This window comes from Taudactylus pleione, unplaced genomic scaffold (assembly GCF_031769625.1).
Source record: "Taudactylus pleione unplaced genomic scaffold, aTauple2 ptg000497l, whole genome shotgun sequence".
Taxonomy (NCBI): domain Eukaryota; kingdom Metazoa; phylum Chordata; class Amphibia; order Anura; family Myobatrachidae; genus Taudactylus; species Taudactylus pleione.
Window position 1 is genome coordinate 222,222 of NW_028284899.1, and position 17,205 is coordinate 239,426.

General features: G+C 42.5%; 1 protein-coding gene across 1 annotated transcript in view; it reads right to left on the reverse strand.

Annotated features, from left to right (window-relative positions):
• The window catches only part of SSH3 (slingshot protein phosphatase 3), a 48,873-nt gene that overhangs the window by 7,160 nt on the left and 24,508 nt on the right, over nt 1–17,205 (reverse strand). The window contains exons 11-13 of the mRNA XM_088449813.1: nt 16,258–16,404; nt 5,977–6,177; nt 4,688–5,123 (exon numbers count right to left, since the gene is read on the reverse strand). Of these exons, the coding sequence (XP_088305939.1) occupies nt 4,688–5,123; nt 5,977–6,177; nt 16,258–16,404 (784 nt within the window). The remainder of the gene's footprint in view (nt 1–4,687; nt 5,124–5,976; nt 6,178–16,257; nt 16,405–17,205) is intronic.

Sequence of the window (17,205 nt, forward strand, 5' to 3'; positions counted from 1 at the left end):
GAAAACAAACTGGGTTGACACAGATGGGGTAGATGGGGACGAAGGAGATGTAGCAAGGAGTAAGAATGATAGCTGGAAGGCTTTGATGTAGTGGGTTTTGAGAGCCCATTTGAAGGATTGCAAACAGGTGGAGAGTCTGATGGGGAGTGGGAGTCTGATGGGGAACATGCAGATAAGCATCCTGTATGTCCAGGGAGACCAGGAAATCTCCAGGCTCCATTGCCAGCATAATTGACCGTAGGGTTTCCATACGGAATTTGGGCACATGGATGAATGGATGAATCTATTCAGACACTTCAGATACAGGATAGGGCAATGTGACCCATTTGGTTTCTGAACCAAAAACAAAATTTGAATAACAACCCCTTCCCTGTTGTGTTACAGGAACGGGGATTATGACTCTCGACCTCTGGAGGGCCCCAATAGCTTTCCGAAGGCCAAAGACCTGACCGGGTCTACTGGAAGGGTTGTACCAACAAACCTCTGAGGAGGATACCTCAGGAACATGATGGCGTAACCATGAGAGACCACCTCTTGAACCCAGACATCCATAGTCGTCTGATGCCAGGCACGAGAAAACTGTAAACGCTGGCCTCCCACCCGGAGACCTTCCAGGGGGAGGCCCACCCAATCAGGCAGTGGGCTTATCGTCCGGCTTGGAAGCAGAACATCTGGTTGACCAGCATTTTCTGGTCTGCGGTTTCTTGTGGGAATTATCCAGTCTAGAGGAAGACTCTCCCTTTGCCCTACCCTGTGGGCGAAAGGACCGAGCTGACAACTGCCTATACTTAGGGGTAGTCGAAAATGGCAACCATGCGGATTTAGAGGTCGCCAAAGAAGACACTATGTCATCCAGCTCTGGTCCAAACAGTACCTTCCCAACAAAAAGCAAAGCCTCCAGGGCATTCATGGACCCTGTATCCGCCTTCCAGGTCTTTAACCAAAGGATTCTTCGAGCCGCAATCAAAGTTGCCGATATCCTAGAAGCCAGGATACCTGCATCAATGACCGCTTTCCCCATATACATAGCTGCTTCTTGCATTTGCCTGAAATGAGACAGCTGTTCTCTGGTAGCATTTGGCATGCTATCCTCCAGAGCCTTCGTCCATTCTTCCATAGCTTTGGCTACCCAGGCTACAGCCATAGCTGGTCTGGTAGCTCCAGATAAAGAAAACACTGATTTTAAATAGTTATCAAGTTTTCTATCTGTAATCTCTTTCAATGAGGATGTTGCAGGAAAATGTAGAGCTCCTGATCAATCTAGTAACTCTACTAATGGGGGAACTTCCCATTTATTACACTCACCAAGTGCAAATGGGTATCGAGAGGTAAAATTTCTTGTAACATGAAAATGCTTACTTGGAGTAGACCATGCTTCAGACGTGAGATTTGTCAGTTATTCAGACTAAGGAAAATAATCTTTAGCCACCACCTGATGCCTAAAGACCGGAGTCTTAGATTTCTGAGGAACCTCTTCCCCTATACCGCTCTCACCAGAGAGGGGACATCCACAGAGGATTGAAGGTCTTCTTCCGCTGAGGAAGACCCTGAACTGAGTATCAGAGTGTGATGAGGAGGTGGAGTCAGAATCCTGAGGCAACGTCTGAAGAGAACCTCTCTTATGCCCCTGTTTTACTGCTCCTGGTCTATTCGCCTGCACCACTTGCTGAGGGGCTATAGACGGCAGCATACTCTGACTAGAGTGAACAGAAGAAACAAACCAACAGGGATTCATGGGGGACATATACATAGAAGGATGCAAATGCTGCGGGTATCCCATAGCAGGAGGCAATATCGTGACAGGAGCATACGACGCTGCTGCCCTGTCCACCAAATGCGACAACACCCGAGACCAAGAGACACTACACAACCCATCTTGCACAAAATCCTGTTCAGAGGGATGAGGAGAAACACAGTGATAGATCTATCTGACAGTTTTGGAAATAAAAAGGCAGCATAAATACAGCAGCTAGCATCACAGTCACATACAATGCATAAAAATATTCAAATGCTAATGAAATTGGACTCTTTATCCTACCAATACCCCTGAGGGGCTGGTCAGTTGATTCAGAGTGTTATACATACCTGACCCAAGGGAGAGGTATACAGGTAGAGAGACCTAACCTCTGAGACCAACAGCTTTCAGCAGTGCACCCAAGGTGGACTGTGAGCGTCTCACATACAAGGTGGCCAGAAGTAGCAAACCAGACCCGGGAATCCGCAACCGGAAGTTGCGTCTGGGTTGGGGAAGGAGCGGCCGGTGGAGCACCCATCTGCCTTAAGCTGACGGCACGGGTACGCTGGCCTCACAGTAGTAGACGCTCCTAGTGCGTCTACTACCCGTCCCCAGCCACAGAGGATATGTCCCTGGCCGCCTTAGTGAGGACACGTTAAATGGGACCTTCACACGCAGCTGCCTTCGATACGTCTCCTGCACCGGAGGCCTGGACTGCTCCGCGCATGATGAGGAATCATCTTACCTGTAATCTCCATGAATCCAATTGCAGTCCGGATCCCAGCGATGCCGCTAGCTAAGCCACGCTGAGGTCCGCTGAAATCCCCAGGGCATATAGCTGTACTAGCATTTGGGCATCAGCAGAGGTAGAGTCACAGTATATGCGTTGTATTCGGCAGCTAATAGTGTTAACTCAGAAGTTCAAAAAACTAAGGTAAAACAAAAAGAAAAAAGCCTGGGACTGCCTAGGCAGTCCCGCTGTTAAAACGGTGTGTCTGGATACTTGCCGTGCACCAAACAAAAAAAACTGAATGCCTGTGACTGGGGGCGGGGTATATAGGGAGGAGGACCTGTGCATGCTGGGAGCTTTAAAGCTGTGAGCTGTTTGGTGCAATGGATCACTCCAACTGCATACCCCAAGGTAAATCCTGTGGACCCTATGGACCCTGAAGAATAAAATTACATTATTTTGTGTTTGCTTGGCAAAGTGACTTTGCTACCAACACAGTGAACACCAAATCCCCCCTCGAGTATGTTCTACGTACATATCAGTCCACCTATATATTAAATTTAATGCTGGATGTTGCCACAATAAATTCAATATGACATAACCGTATAGTGGGAACTGCATGGTGTTTAAATATCTCCATACGACAGCAGCCAAGAACAGAACGACTCAGTAATTAACTAATACAACTAAATATACTCCTATGGTGCTAAAGCAAAACCACTAGACACCTGCAGCTGTCTCTGAGGACTTCTATCACCACTGCAGACAATTCAATAAGAGACATCATGGGCTGTGTATGTTATAAAATGATAAAAACAACATAATAAAATAACAACTATCACCTTATATGTGGGATCAATATAATACAACCAACTTAACACTAATCACTTATCAACATAAAAAATATACATAGAACATATACCTAATACACACTAATATAAACCATACATGCCTACACTCCCGAAAGTCGCGGGAGGCACCCGTTTTTTTCGGGTAACCTCCCGCACTCCCGGCAGTGTAGGCACTTCTCCCGCATCCCGCCCACTTCCTAGTGAAATGGCCATGCCCCCTATTAAAATATGCGCGATTTGCAGGAGTTTTGCTGTGAGGGGGCGTGGCCTAATGACACGAATGGTTTGACCCCGCCCCATCACTTCCGGACTGCTGCCTCTCCCCAGGCTTCTCCAGGGGAGGGGAGATTAAAAGTCGGCATGTATGATATAAACATCTATAAATGTAGAACCAAGATGGTTAAAGAGGTGAGGAAAGGCAATGGCCAGACATATAAGGCCTTATTTAGCAATGAGTTTTATCAATCACAACGAGTGATGATAATGGTGCTCCAGCCAATCAGCACCCAACTGTCATCTGTTTGAAAAATGACAGTTGGGAGCTGATTGGCTGGAGCACCATTTATCATACGCAACGAGTTTTATCACTCGTTGTGATTGATAAAACTCATTGATAAATGAGGTTCATAGTAGGCTCAGTTGAATGCATGTATTTAGACCACAGAAAAACAATCACGGAACAAGCATGTCACCCCAAACTTTGCCAATACAGCGATTCTCGTCAGTTTATCTTTCTTAGTCCCACAATACATATATAGATTTTTGACTTCTAAAAAATAAATAGACATTCACTCCCATGTATCTTGGAAAATCTTAGTAATGGTAGTTTAGGAGCAAGCACAATCCCACATAGCGACCAGTTCATTTAGAGGCGAAAAACCGCGATCGGCGAAAAGGTTTCGCCTATTGCCGCTTTTCGCCTGTTTGCGACTTATCTGCAAATTCAATTCCAGGACCAATTCGCCTAAGCAGAAACTTAATGCACTGAAACAGGCGGAAAAAGTTTCTCCAATGAATGGCCGGCGAAAAAAAGTGCAAAATCTGTATTTCGGGGTGCAAATGTCGGGAAATGATTCAGAACCATTCGGACACCATAACCCCCCCCCCCCAAAAGAACACATCAGCATATGCACTTTGGAGACACAAAAATATACTTATATATTAGATCATCACCTTTACTCAATTCCATATCTATCTTGGTCCTTCAGAAGTGTATAGATATTTATATTACTGTGTATCACGCATCACTGCATATGCTGAGGTAGAGGTCACGTATGTTTTTATGCTGACGTTTGATCAGTGTTAAACGTTTATTGATCCACTTCATAATGAAATCTTCTAGCCAACAGGCTCTGCTGTATGTGTACTCACCTCATCCACTGAGGTGCTGTCCTCAAGCTTTGTGTTGACTTTTATTGAGGTTTCTTCTAATTCCTGGACATCTGTGTCTGGATGCTCCATCTTATATATACTCTCTTCTTGGTCCATAAAGTTTATCGGAGAGCCAAGAGAGCTGTCATCCATCGAAGACACACTGTCCAACCCCTCAGACACGCTTCCAGGCCTTTCAGGCACAGCGTCCAATGGTTCCGGTTGGCTCTCTTCTCGACCATTTCCCTCCTGTGACTCTGGAACAGTCTCCGTTGTGTCCATCTCACTGATGGACCTCATGAGAGCGCGAAGGTTCATTTTCCTCTTTGCAGAGCTCGGTGCTATGGTAGTAGAGTCCGGCAGGTCTGGAGGGCACGGCACCCGCGGGAGTGGCGCCTCGGGACTGGGATGCCACAAGTAACTGTGCCGTTGCTTACTACCAGCATCATGAGGGTTAGTATGGAGAAAAAGTAGACAAAAAGGAAAAGCATTAGCGTTTTTCACTGAGGTCACTCAATTGCGTGTAAGACATTATCACTGAAGAAGAGCTAAACAAAAGCAATAACTGATTCCGATTATGTGACTTTTTCAAACAAATTATTGATAAAACGCTTTTTCCAAAACTTAATATTCAATTACAATTTTGTAATATTTTTTTAAAGAAAAGGAATGTGGATTTTTCAAGAAATGTTAAGCAGATAAAGTCTCCTGTGGCTGGATTTTTATTCGCACGCAGACCACATAAGTATGCTAATATGCTATGGACTATCCGCGTGCATTCATGTGTACGCACCGTGCTGCCCCACTGTCTTCAGTTTGCTAGAGAAGCCGCTGGGTTCGAGAAATTCCTCTGTAATAGGCTTCCCCCTCTGCATGCGCACAGCTCAGAACAGTACCCAACTCTGGACGAAATCCTTCTGATTCAGAAATGGGCTGAGATATGTAGTACGATCACTACAGCACATGCGCTGTTTGCTAAAATTCGCTATATAGGCATAGGGAGCTGCGCGAGACTCATTATCAGAACCCCTTTAATTATCCTGTGGATTCTTAACTCTGCCCCCCAGCTCTGAAGATCATTAACTACCAAAACATTTTGGAATTTGTTTAAACGGGAATGATTGTTATAAAGGGGACACAAAACGTGTCCAAAGACTTTATGCAAATATCCCCAAAAAGTCCACTTTAGTTGGTCCTAGAAATATCCAATAAAAAGAGGATTAAAAATTGTCTCTTCTCTTTCTATTCAAACCCCCCCACCCCCCCCTGCCCTCCTCCGTGGCGCTTACCTTGCTCCCAGGATACCCTGGTAAGTCTGCAGCTGTCGCATGAAACCGGCATTTGGTTGTACAATGCTCCTTCTGTCCTTAACGTGTTTTAAAGCTTCTTCTAACTTCCACTCATACTCTTTCATGGCGTAAGCAATGACGGTGGAGGCGGAGCGAGAGACGCCCATCTTACAGTGTACGAGGACATGGGAGCCTTGGCGCCTATGGAGGAAGCAATCAGAACTGAGGACTCTAAAATTCCCCCTGCAGAGGACATTATGCAATCAAAAAAAAAAAAAAAAAAACACAACCAAACTTCCCCCTAAAAAAAAATCAACAATAAACAACCAACCAAAACTGGGTCTGATCAGATAATGATGGAAAAGGAAGTACTTTCATACCAAAATCAATTTTTGAAGTGTAAATAAACTTATCAGATACCTAGCCGCAGACTTGGTAGAAATAAAAAATAAACAAGGTACTAAGGGCCTGAATCAGAGATGAAGGCTAATACATATGTGGCTGTGAATGTATATGGCGTCATAGCGGCGGTAATATTTAAGTGCTAGTTTCAGCCTTCCTCTTGTGCACTAGAGTACGATGGACCCTGCAAGCTCTGAGACACCCACTATCCATGATCGTTGACAGTGCAGAGGTAAACACTCCATCGACACTTATGATGCCCTATGTTTGGCGCAGTGTCTCTTTCTAAAAATCCTCTAAACATGGTCTCTATGGTGCGTTTTACAGGACTTTTCACGCATGCGCAGTAGTAAATAATCGCACAACTCTGCAGACATGGGCATTGCGTCCACCTCCGAGTCAAGCCCTAAGACATTAAACACATCAACAAAATATAAACAAAACAAAGCTGCAAAGACATACTACAGGTAATGGTATTACCGGTGACAAAGTCAAAATTCCATTTAGCCATATCCATTAAAACCATTACCACCCCACAATAGTATTTCCCCAATGGTGGGTCACTATAGTAGTACAATGCTGGTTTCTGGCTGTCCATGCTATTGGTTTTATAGGACACCGCTATTTAGAATGTGGAGACGCGATTTATAGCTACACCTGAACACACAATTATAGAGCCAGTGTATATTAGATCTTTCGCCTGAATTTCTTAAAATAATGAACAAAAGTAATTTAAAGGACGTTGCAAATATTAAAACTGTGCTGCAACGTAAAGGTTCCACTTTTGGGGATAGAATGTCATTCACTGGGTGAATGAGTAAATTAGCTTTAAATTGGCATACACACACCGAGGATCTATGAGTGACCAAGTCTGCATTCAATTCGGCCAACCAGTGCCATAGATCTGATCATTCAGTGTCCAGATCCCACTGGGGCATTGTCAGTACTGCCAGACAGTGTCTGCACACACAGAGCGATAGCAGTCACCAGCTGACTTTTTTGTTAGACAAAAAAAAAAAAAAAAACTTTAGTTCACGCTGACTGCATATTGTTTTTGATGCATGTGCAGTATTTGCTTAATCCACTTTGCAAACCATTGTGTAGGAATGCCTCTACAGCCATGACCAAAAGTTTTGAGAATTACACAAGTATTGGTTTTCACAAAGTTTGCTGCTTCACTTTTTATGATGGCAAGAGAGGGTCAATAGTTGTGAAGAAGGCTTCAGGGCGCCCAAGAACGTCCAGCAAGTGCCAGGACTGTCTCCTAAAGTTGATCCAGCTGCGGGATCGGGGCACCACCAGTGCAGAGCTTGCTCAGGATTGGCAGCAGGCAGGTGTGAGTGCATCTTCACACACAGTGAGGCGATGACTTTTGGAGGATGGCCTGGTGTCACGATGGCAGAAAAGAAGCCACTTCTCTCCAGGAAAAAAAATCAGGGACAGACTGATATTCTGCAAAAGGTACAGGGACTGGACTGCTGAGGACTGGGGTAAAGTTATTTTCTCTGATGAATCCCCTTTTGAAATTGTTTTGGGCATCTGGAAAAACGCTTGTCCGGAGAAGGAAAGGTGAGCGCTACCATCAGTCCTGTGTCATGCCAACAGTAAAGCATCCTGAGACCATTCATGTGTGAGGTTGCATCTCAGCCAAGGTTGTGGGCTCACTCACAATTTTGTCTAAGAACACAGCCATGAATAAAGAATGGTACCAAAACATCCTCCAAGAGCAACTTCTCCCAACCATCCAAGAAAAGTTTGGTGACGAATAATGCCTTTTCCAGCATGATGGAGAGCACCTTGCCATAAGGCAAAAGTGATAACTAAGTGGCTCGGGGAACAAAACATCGAAATTTTGGGTCCATGGCCAGGAAACTTCACAGATCTTAATCAAAATTGAGAACTTGTGGGCAATCCTCAAGAGGTGGGTGGACAAACAAAAACCCACAAATTCTGACAAACTCTAAGGGCCATATTCAATTTGCAGCGGAATGTAATTGTCGCCTATTTCAATTATCCCCATATTCAATTTCAAAGACTTTTCGCAGGTTCGAAAAGTATTTGAAAAAAAACAGGGATAACTTTTCACCACTGAAATAGGTGGCGAAAAAAAGTGCAGAATTGGGGTTTAGGGGTGCAGGCTTAAAAAAAATAGCCTGCACCCCTGGGAATGTAATTTAACAATAAACTGTCAAAAAAAAGTAAAAAAAACAAACAAAAACAAATCGGGGACACCCCAAAAAAATTACCTTTTTTTGGGGCTAAAAAATAAATAAATTAGGGAACACACTTCTAAAATAGTCGAATTAAATTCAGAGGGGTTCCCAAGTATGCGGTAGGTGTTTTCTTCATTGCGGGAGTAGTGGCAGGTGCATATTTGCGGCTATGAAGAAGGGGTGAAGAATAGCACTTAGATTTTTATTTTTTTTTAGTAAAAATAACTATTGCTAAGTGCTATTCCTCACCCCTTCTTCATAGCCGCAAATATGCACCTGCCGCGGCTATTAGAAACCCTGACTTCCTTCAGCAGGTAAAAATGGGGGTACTCATAGTGATCCCCCATGTCTAGACATCTTTAGGGGGGTCCTGGAATATTTCCTGAAAATTCCCGTATTTTGGTGATACTTACCTTTCCGCCGGTTCCCGTATTCGTTGATTTCTATTTGAATACGGGGATAAAGTGGGCTCGCGCCAGATACTTTATCCCCGGAAAACCAGCGATGTGGAGCGAAAAGTCCAACATAGACTTTTCGCTCCCAAATTGAATATGGCCCTAAGCATTGATTAGGCAAGAATGGGCGGCCATCAGTCAGTATGTGGCCCAGAAGTTGATTGACAGCATGCCAGGGCGAATTGCAGAGGTCTTGAAAAAGATGGATCAACACTGCAAATATTGACTTTCTGCATAAACGTAATGTAATTGTCAATAAAAGCCTATGACACTTATGAAATGCCTGGAATTTTACTTCAGTATACCATAGTAACATCTGACAAACAGGTCTAACAACACTGAAGCAGCAAACTTTGTGAAAACCAATACTTGTGTCATTCTCAAAACTTTTGGCCATGGCTGTATACAACACAGATCACCCTCTCTTTAAATTATCGCCATAGCTCCCTATCCTTTTTCAGCATTTGCATAACGTCCCAGGTACACACTGTTGTACTCTAGCACTCAGAAGGCTGCACTGTGGTTGCCTAATCTTAGTGGTAACAGTAGGTTTTCCTCTGCACATACCTATTGTTCACTGTAACGGAATTAAAGAGAAGCACAAGATAATGGACGCAAATGCGATTGCGATCAATGGGAAGAAAGACCCTACAGTGCAATTTATTGTCAATTCTGGTACATTTATGGAAATTCAGAACATTTCAACTTAAATACGTTATGACCGTCTTCCCAATTGTTTTCCAAAAAACTACTGCAGCAATTTAAGAGCAAAACAAACAGAATAAGAAATATATGACTTGTCATAAGAATATTCATGCAAGACATTTATGCACTAAAAATGGTCTATAGTCCGTAATAAACGTTAAAGACCAAATGGTACAGAACAGAGGTTCCCAACCTCAAGGCACGCTAACAGTGCAGGTTTTAAGGATATCCATGCTTGAGTACAGATTGTTAAATCAAAATAAACTAATTAAGTCACCAGTGCTCAAGTATGGCTATCATTAAAAACCAGGACTGTTAGTGTGCCTTGAGGACCAAGGTTGGGAAACACTGGTATAGAAAGTCTGAACCAGGGGTCAGGTTCCAGTTATTATAACCTCTAACCAGAGCCGTAACTAGACTATATGGTGCCCTGTGCCAGAAAGAGCATTGGCGCCCGCCTCATTTTTCAAAGGGACATAATGCACCCAAAAAAGGGGAATGGCCTCATGGGGAAGGGCCAGGGAAGAGATAGGGGAGGCCAGGAGATGCTGGGGATGAAATAAGAGGAAGCTACAAGTGAGATTGATAATAAACAGAAATTTGACAGGCCCAAACAGCGCCCCCTGACCTGTGGTGCCCTGTGCGATGGCACCGGCCGCACTACCCTAGCTACGGCCCTGCCTCTAACAGTCCTAGGCCCATATTCAATTAGCAGCAATGTGCACATCATCACTTATAGCAGTGACCCAACATCAATGGGGTGCCATGAAAAATCTGCAATGTTGGTGGCCACAAAAAAAAAAAAGCCAGGACAGCGGCAATTGGCAGCCATAATCGTTAATGGAATTGCCCAGCTAGAACCTGGTATGTTACCTACACAGGGACCACATTACTGCCGATCACTGGCCCACAGGAAATGGCTTTTTTATCTAGGCTACAGCATATTCAAGTTTAGTATCCTGGAACACCCGGGCCCCTGTTATTCCTTGCTGTGTGCAGAACAGCAACTGAGAAATTATCTGATTTGTCTTTGACCCCTATGTACTAAGCCTTGGAGAGAAATAAAGTAGACAGAGATAAAGTACCAACCAATCAGCTCCTGTCACTTTACAGGCTGTGTTTGAAGAATTAGTTAGGAGCTGATTGGTTGGTACTTTATCTCTCTCCAAGGTTTTAGTTCACATGTAGTGTATCTTTGCATAATGCCCTATCCTGTGTCAGACAATGCATTTATATACATACAGCAGGCTGGTCCTTAGTAGTTCCTCCTACTTGTAAACAATGGTCTGATAAGAACGTACAGTGCATTGATCTGCGTTATAGAAGTGGAGTAGGGGCCGGATTTGAAACAGACCTATAAGAAAAGTTATTTATCTGAAGAGACAACAATGGTGCTTCAAACGGGCTGTTTGATTGTTTGTTGAAGGTAGTGTCATACAATGTACAGAAAGCTTCTCTGTACAAATCGTTACGCACGTGCATACAACTCCATCAGATAAATCATATGGGGAAAGCTTTGCTTAATATGCCATTAAGTGTAACTAGTCACACAGAGGGCAATAATGCTTATCTAATGTGTTTCTCATTATCATCAGCCATTGGGAAGATTTGGGAACCCATGCTGTGAAATCAAGCCCGGTATACGGGTGCAGTGTGCTTGTCATATACAAGCTGAATATGACTTCTTGGATCTAGCACATATGTTTAATGACCTAGTCCTGGTCAGTCTCACAGTGATTATTGTATTTTCTTCCCTCTTTCTTTAGAGCAGAGTTTTGCAAACTCTGCCATTTACAGTCCAGGTTTTAAGGCTATCCATGCTTGAGTCAAGAATAACTGAGGTACTAATTAAGGGTCTATTTACTAAGCAGTGTTAGGAGACAGAGTGAAAAGTGATAAGGTGCCAGCCAATCAGCTCCCAACTGTCATTTTTCAAACACAGTCTGTGAGATGACAGTTAGGAGCTGATTGGCTGGCACCTTATCTCATTTCACTCTGTCTCCTAACACTGCTTAGTAAATAGACCCTAAGTCACATGTGCTCAAGTATAGATATCCTTAAAACCTGGACTGTAACAGTGGAGTTTGGAAACCTCCAAATATTATCCTTCTTGGTAGCCAGAGCCTCAAATAAAACATAGGTCAAGGATATCATTTTTGTGGAGACAGTTTTTTTTTTTTTTTATCATCAAACGACTGTCTAAAACATATTTAATATGTCCTTTAAGGCTCATTCATGGTACAATCATCCTCAATGTACTTTTCAAAGCGGATTGCGAGAATTCAAAAAAAATAAAAAATAGTTCTGTGACCAATGTTATTTTATATTTGGTAAATTGTTTATATACCTTCAATTGACATAAAAAAAGCAAAATGGTGGTGAGGGCAGGTTATGAGGCGACAGACAGAAACAAATATGATTCACAACAGCCAGCAAAGCAAAACCAAGGACAAACCCTGTTGAGGAACGGGGGAGGCAGCAGACAAGAGCAGGTCCTGGGGCAGGCAGAAGTCAAAATCAGGAAAGCAGGATGCAGGAAGAGGTGACAGGAAAATAGTGGTACTTGTATCCGTAACCTCCTTCACAGGAAGCAGGGATGATACAGTCAACCAAAACTAACAGTGATGGGAATGTCCAAGCAGAACTGAGAAAGTGAAGAACAGAAGATGGGAGCAAAGATTAATTGTGCATCATTCAGAATGATAATCCCCTAAACTTTATATTACAAAGTCCTCTATATGGAATGGACTAGAATACAGGATGAGTTGTACTGCCTCATTATTACTTTGTCCTTCACAGACACTAGTTTGGCTGATACACTCCACTAGTGCTGTCTGTGCAGCAGCTTCAGTGTATGGAGACAACTTATAACTTTCAGTTTTTAAATATCTGCTCGGAGATAGCAAATTGTCGTCATGGAAATAGTTTTCTCTAGTTCTTATTAGTGATGTTCTGTACCTATCACAGGGCCGAAACTAGGATTTTTGTCACCCGGGGCAAGACAGCAATTTGCCCCTCTCCCCTACCCCTGGTAATTCCCCCAATGTAATGCCTCCTGCAGCAGTGCTCCTATAGTAATATGCCCCCTTCAGCAGTGCCCCTATAGTAATGCCCCCTTCAGCAGTGCCCCTATAGTAATGCCCCCTTCAGCAGTGCACCTATAGTAATGCTCCCATAGTAATGCCCATGCAATTCTGCCCATATGGTAATGCCCCTGTAGTAGTACCCATATGGTAATGCTGCTTACACAAAAAAACAATACTTACCTTAAACCCTGCTCCTGCGTCCGCCGCCGTCCGGCTGCTCCTCGGAACTATGGGAGAGACGTCATGAGGTCTCTCCCATAGTGCCCGTGGGGAGAGCCGGAAGTTGGAGTTCAGGAGAGAACTCCAGCCTCCGGCTATCGCAGCGCTGCAGGACAGGAGCCAGGCGCCCGCTGGTAATCGCAGGCATCCGGCTTGGAGCCTCCCTGCGGCACCGGGCTGGAGGACACTGGCGGCAGGTGCAGCGGGGAGCATTGACTGGCACCCGATGCACTTGCACCTCCAGTTGCACCCTAGTTGCGTCCCTGCCTATCATCAGCTCCAAGTGCAAATACACCTTTACACACTGGCAACTCGCAGAAGTCCACAATCACCACGGAATCCCTGCCTTCAATAAATGTTAAAAAATGTTGTTGTTTTTTCTTCATTCATTTTTTTTTTGTGAATAAATAAAAAGGATCATGGAATATTTGTATATCATGCAAACTGGAGAAAGTAGTAAAAATAAAAGTAAAAAAAGCGTTGCTCAACTTGAATCCCAGCGTTAGATTTACTAAAGCTTCTAAAACAGACAAGCGGTGGTGTTGCCCATAGCAACCAATCAGATTCTGTCTATAATTTTCTAGAATGCAATAGAGAAATTATAGCTACAATCCCATTCTTTCTTTATGTCAAAACCTACACACGGGGGGGGGGGATCCAATTGTGGGCGGGAAATTTTAAAAAGCTCACCGGTGCAGGGTTTTTCCCGCAGCCGTGGGTTATTGCTATTCAATAAGGGGACCGCAAATGGGATGCAGTGATTTCTATAGAAGACACCGTCTTGTTTCTCTCACCTCGTTGATTTTAGGAAAAATCAGCGAGACTTGCTCTCGGACCCTGGCAGCACCCCTCTCCCCGAGGACTAATTAAGCAATTGAAAGTTAACAATTAGCTTAATTAGTCCTTGCTCACATTCCAAAGCAGTGTCTTCTGCATCCAATATCGGGGGCCGGGTCTTCTGCAGCAGGGTGAGTGTGAGCGTTTTTAAGTGTGTATGAGTGAGCGTGTGTGTGCATGAGTGACCCCCGATGTGTTACCCCTACCCCCCCTTGTAAGTGTATTCCTCCCTGTAGCTGAACTACATATCCCAGTAGCCCTTGCACCCCTCCCTGGATCCTCCCAGCAGTATTTCTTTATGGTGTTTATAAGGAAAATGAAAAAAAAAATCATGTTTGCTTATGGTTCCATTTCTTGGAACTTCTCTTAAAAAACAAACAAACAAACACACACTTTTTTGGGGCATTGTGGATAAATTTATTATTAATATTATTTGTTGTGCTAAAATGTGCAAAAAGACTAAATGGTATTTTCTGTAATTACAAAGGGCGGTATCCAATTAGCAGCAAAAAATTTTCAGACGCAAAAAAAAAAAAAAAAGGGGGTTTGTTTGCACCGATTTTTTTCCCGTAGTATCCAATTAAACCCCTTTTTTAGGTCAAAAAATGTTCTGTTTTTCTCACAAAAATACATAGGATCCACGAAAAGTTGCAGACCTATGTATTTTCACTGCCGCTATCAGTAGAAAAATGGCTTATCATCACAGATTTGGTTTCGCCTATACTGTAAATAGTTTTTTTGTTGTCAGTGGCACTTAACCTGAGATGCGATCATGCACCACTGCTGTTGCTTATAAGGTGTGCAAACCCTTGCAAAAAAATAATACTGTAAAAGGCATCAACTTTGCTTGTGTAGTTTTCATATATTTGAAAACAATTATTCAGGATCTCTGGCATTGAAAAATATATTTTATTTTAATTAAAACACAAAAATGTATAAACAACATAACCCTCATGCAAAAAATCTATAAAACACAAAATCCCCGATAAGTGACGGTATCAGGGCTAATTTTTATAGCCCCCGGGCAAGATATTTAGCCGCGGCCAAAAATATATAAAAAAAAAAAAATAAATTATGGCGTAATCTGTGTGTACTGCATAAAGAAATATATATAAATCAGTGATATTGATTTTGGAATGTCACCAGTGCAAACACCAAAAATTACCACAGGGGTGCGAAAACCTTCAGCAGCAAAAGGGTAGAGTTACTACAGGTATATTTTAATAATTTATCCCGCTAGCAGAGCTCTGGGAGAAGATAAAGGGGAAGGGATTACAATTAAGGCTGGATGATCAACTATGCAAATCAATTTAATACTATTACAGAAAATGAATTAATCCCCATACAAGGATACTCATATATTCACCCTTTAATGCTTACATCAAATAAACAAAGGAAAGAAATAGAAAATAACTGGGGTTATGCTCAAACACACAACCATCAACTTTGCTCATGGACTTTATAGAGGGATAACATAAAACTATGTGTATGTAAAGTTACAACTAAACACATAAAATGTTTTCGGTTCCCGTCCCTTTAAGATTTGTGCATCTCATATCTAAAACAGCTCTTTGCACTGTGCAGTATTCACACAATGTACAGTCTGCAGTTCACACTATCTGCAGACATACAAACACCATTGGCTCAAGACCTGCAAATGCTTTAGAATATGTCCATTATATAATTATGTTAAATTATTTTCTCAAGGTTGCCAAAATTGACTATTTTTATTTTTTTTGTAAATTAGCACATTATGTAATTAGTTTAACGTATATATTTTCAAAATTTTTTAGATTTAACCATTAGTAGAACAATAAACAATATTGCATAAAGAAACGTGAGCATGTGAGTTGCATTCTGGGACATCAGGACAAACATGGCTGCCGCAAGATAAAAGCAAGCAGCCAGTCTGTTTTAGATTTTGGCGCTACACCCATTTTTAGGTTTAGAAGTCTTGTAAGGGTTCGGTTCTCACAAACTGAAAGTTGATAATAGTAATAAAAGCCAGGCAGTACAAAGCATTCTTTGCTGTAGCTACATAGCCACTTAGAGCCCAGGGGGCAAATTCCAGCGGGGGAGTTCACTGGAAATGTAAACATTATATAAGTACGAGTACATTAAACGTATGGACGAACGCAGGGGTTTTATAGGCACAATGCCACCAGTACTTCAGGTCAAATTTAATTTTGCATAAAATTGCTGAGACAAAATAATCACAAATAGACGTGTGTACAAAGATAAAACAATATACTGTACGTACTTTAAAAGCAAGCTTTTTTTTGTTGTTGTTGCACTTTTAGCCTTTTTTATTTTACAGAGAGAAAAATAACAGGATAGGTTTTAGCTGCCCCACAGAAGACCTACTTGGCAGAGCAAATGAAATTGTGAGTCTCCTTCCAGTACTGCAGCAGGTTTGTACTCTCCTCGTCCAGGACTCGGATATTCAGGTAAGTAAATGTCTCGGGAAAGAAATTATCGATCTCACGGGTGACATTCAGAATGTGTGTGACCCTGAGGATTTATTGGGGAAAAAAAAAAAAAGGACAGTAATTAATACTGCAAAGAATTATATACTCTACAATTAAAAGTGGGGGGAGATGTTGTAAGCATTAGAGAGAGATAAAGTAGCAACCAATCAGCTCCTGTCATTTTTCAAACACAGCCTGTAACATGACAGTTAGGAGCTGATTGGTTGGTACTTTATCTATCTCCAAGGCTTAGTACATCTCCCCCCATTATAGCAATTTTATAAGTCACCAGGACCGCAAAAGTGCCCAATGAAATAAATTTGGGTAAGGCACCAGGTGGAGGATAGGCTACAGACAGGAAGAAGGGGTTGTTTAGTGTACTCTAATGTGTGTGTGAGTGTGTGTTTGGTGGGGAATTTAGACTGTAAGCTCTTAAGGGTATATTTACTCAAGTACGGGTTTTTGGAAGTTGATGCCCATAGCAACCAACTAGATTCTACTTATCATTTATCTAGCACCTTGTATAAGATAATAGCTAGAATCTGATAGGTTGCTATGGGCAACACATCCACTTCTAAAAACCTGCACTTTAGTAAAAATAACCCCCCCCGGAATGGTGAAGGGCCTGGTGTGAAGGATTCTGTATTATCTGTACAGCACTGTGTAATATAGAGGTACAAGACAAATAAACAATAATACATTGTGAAGTAATGACATTGCTAAGCACTAGTAACATGGTTGCTATGTTTCTATACAGGAGTTTGTACATATGGTATGTGGTGTACAATTATTAATTCCAGCTGCGTATTGTAATAGTCTATAAAACACGAGAAAATGGGCAGCC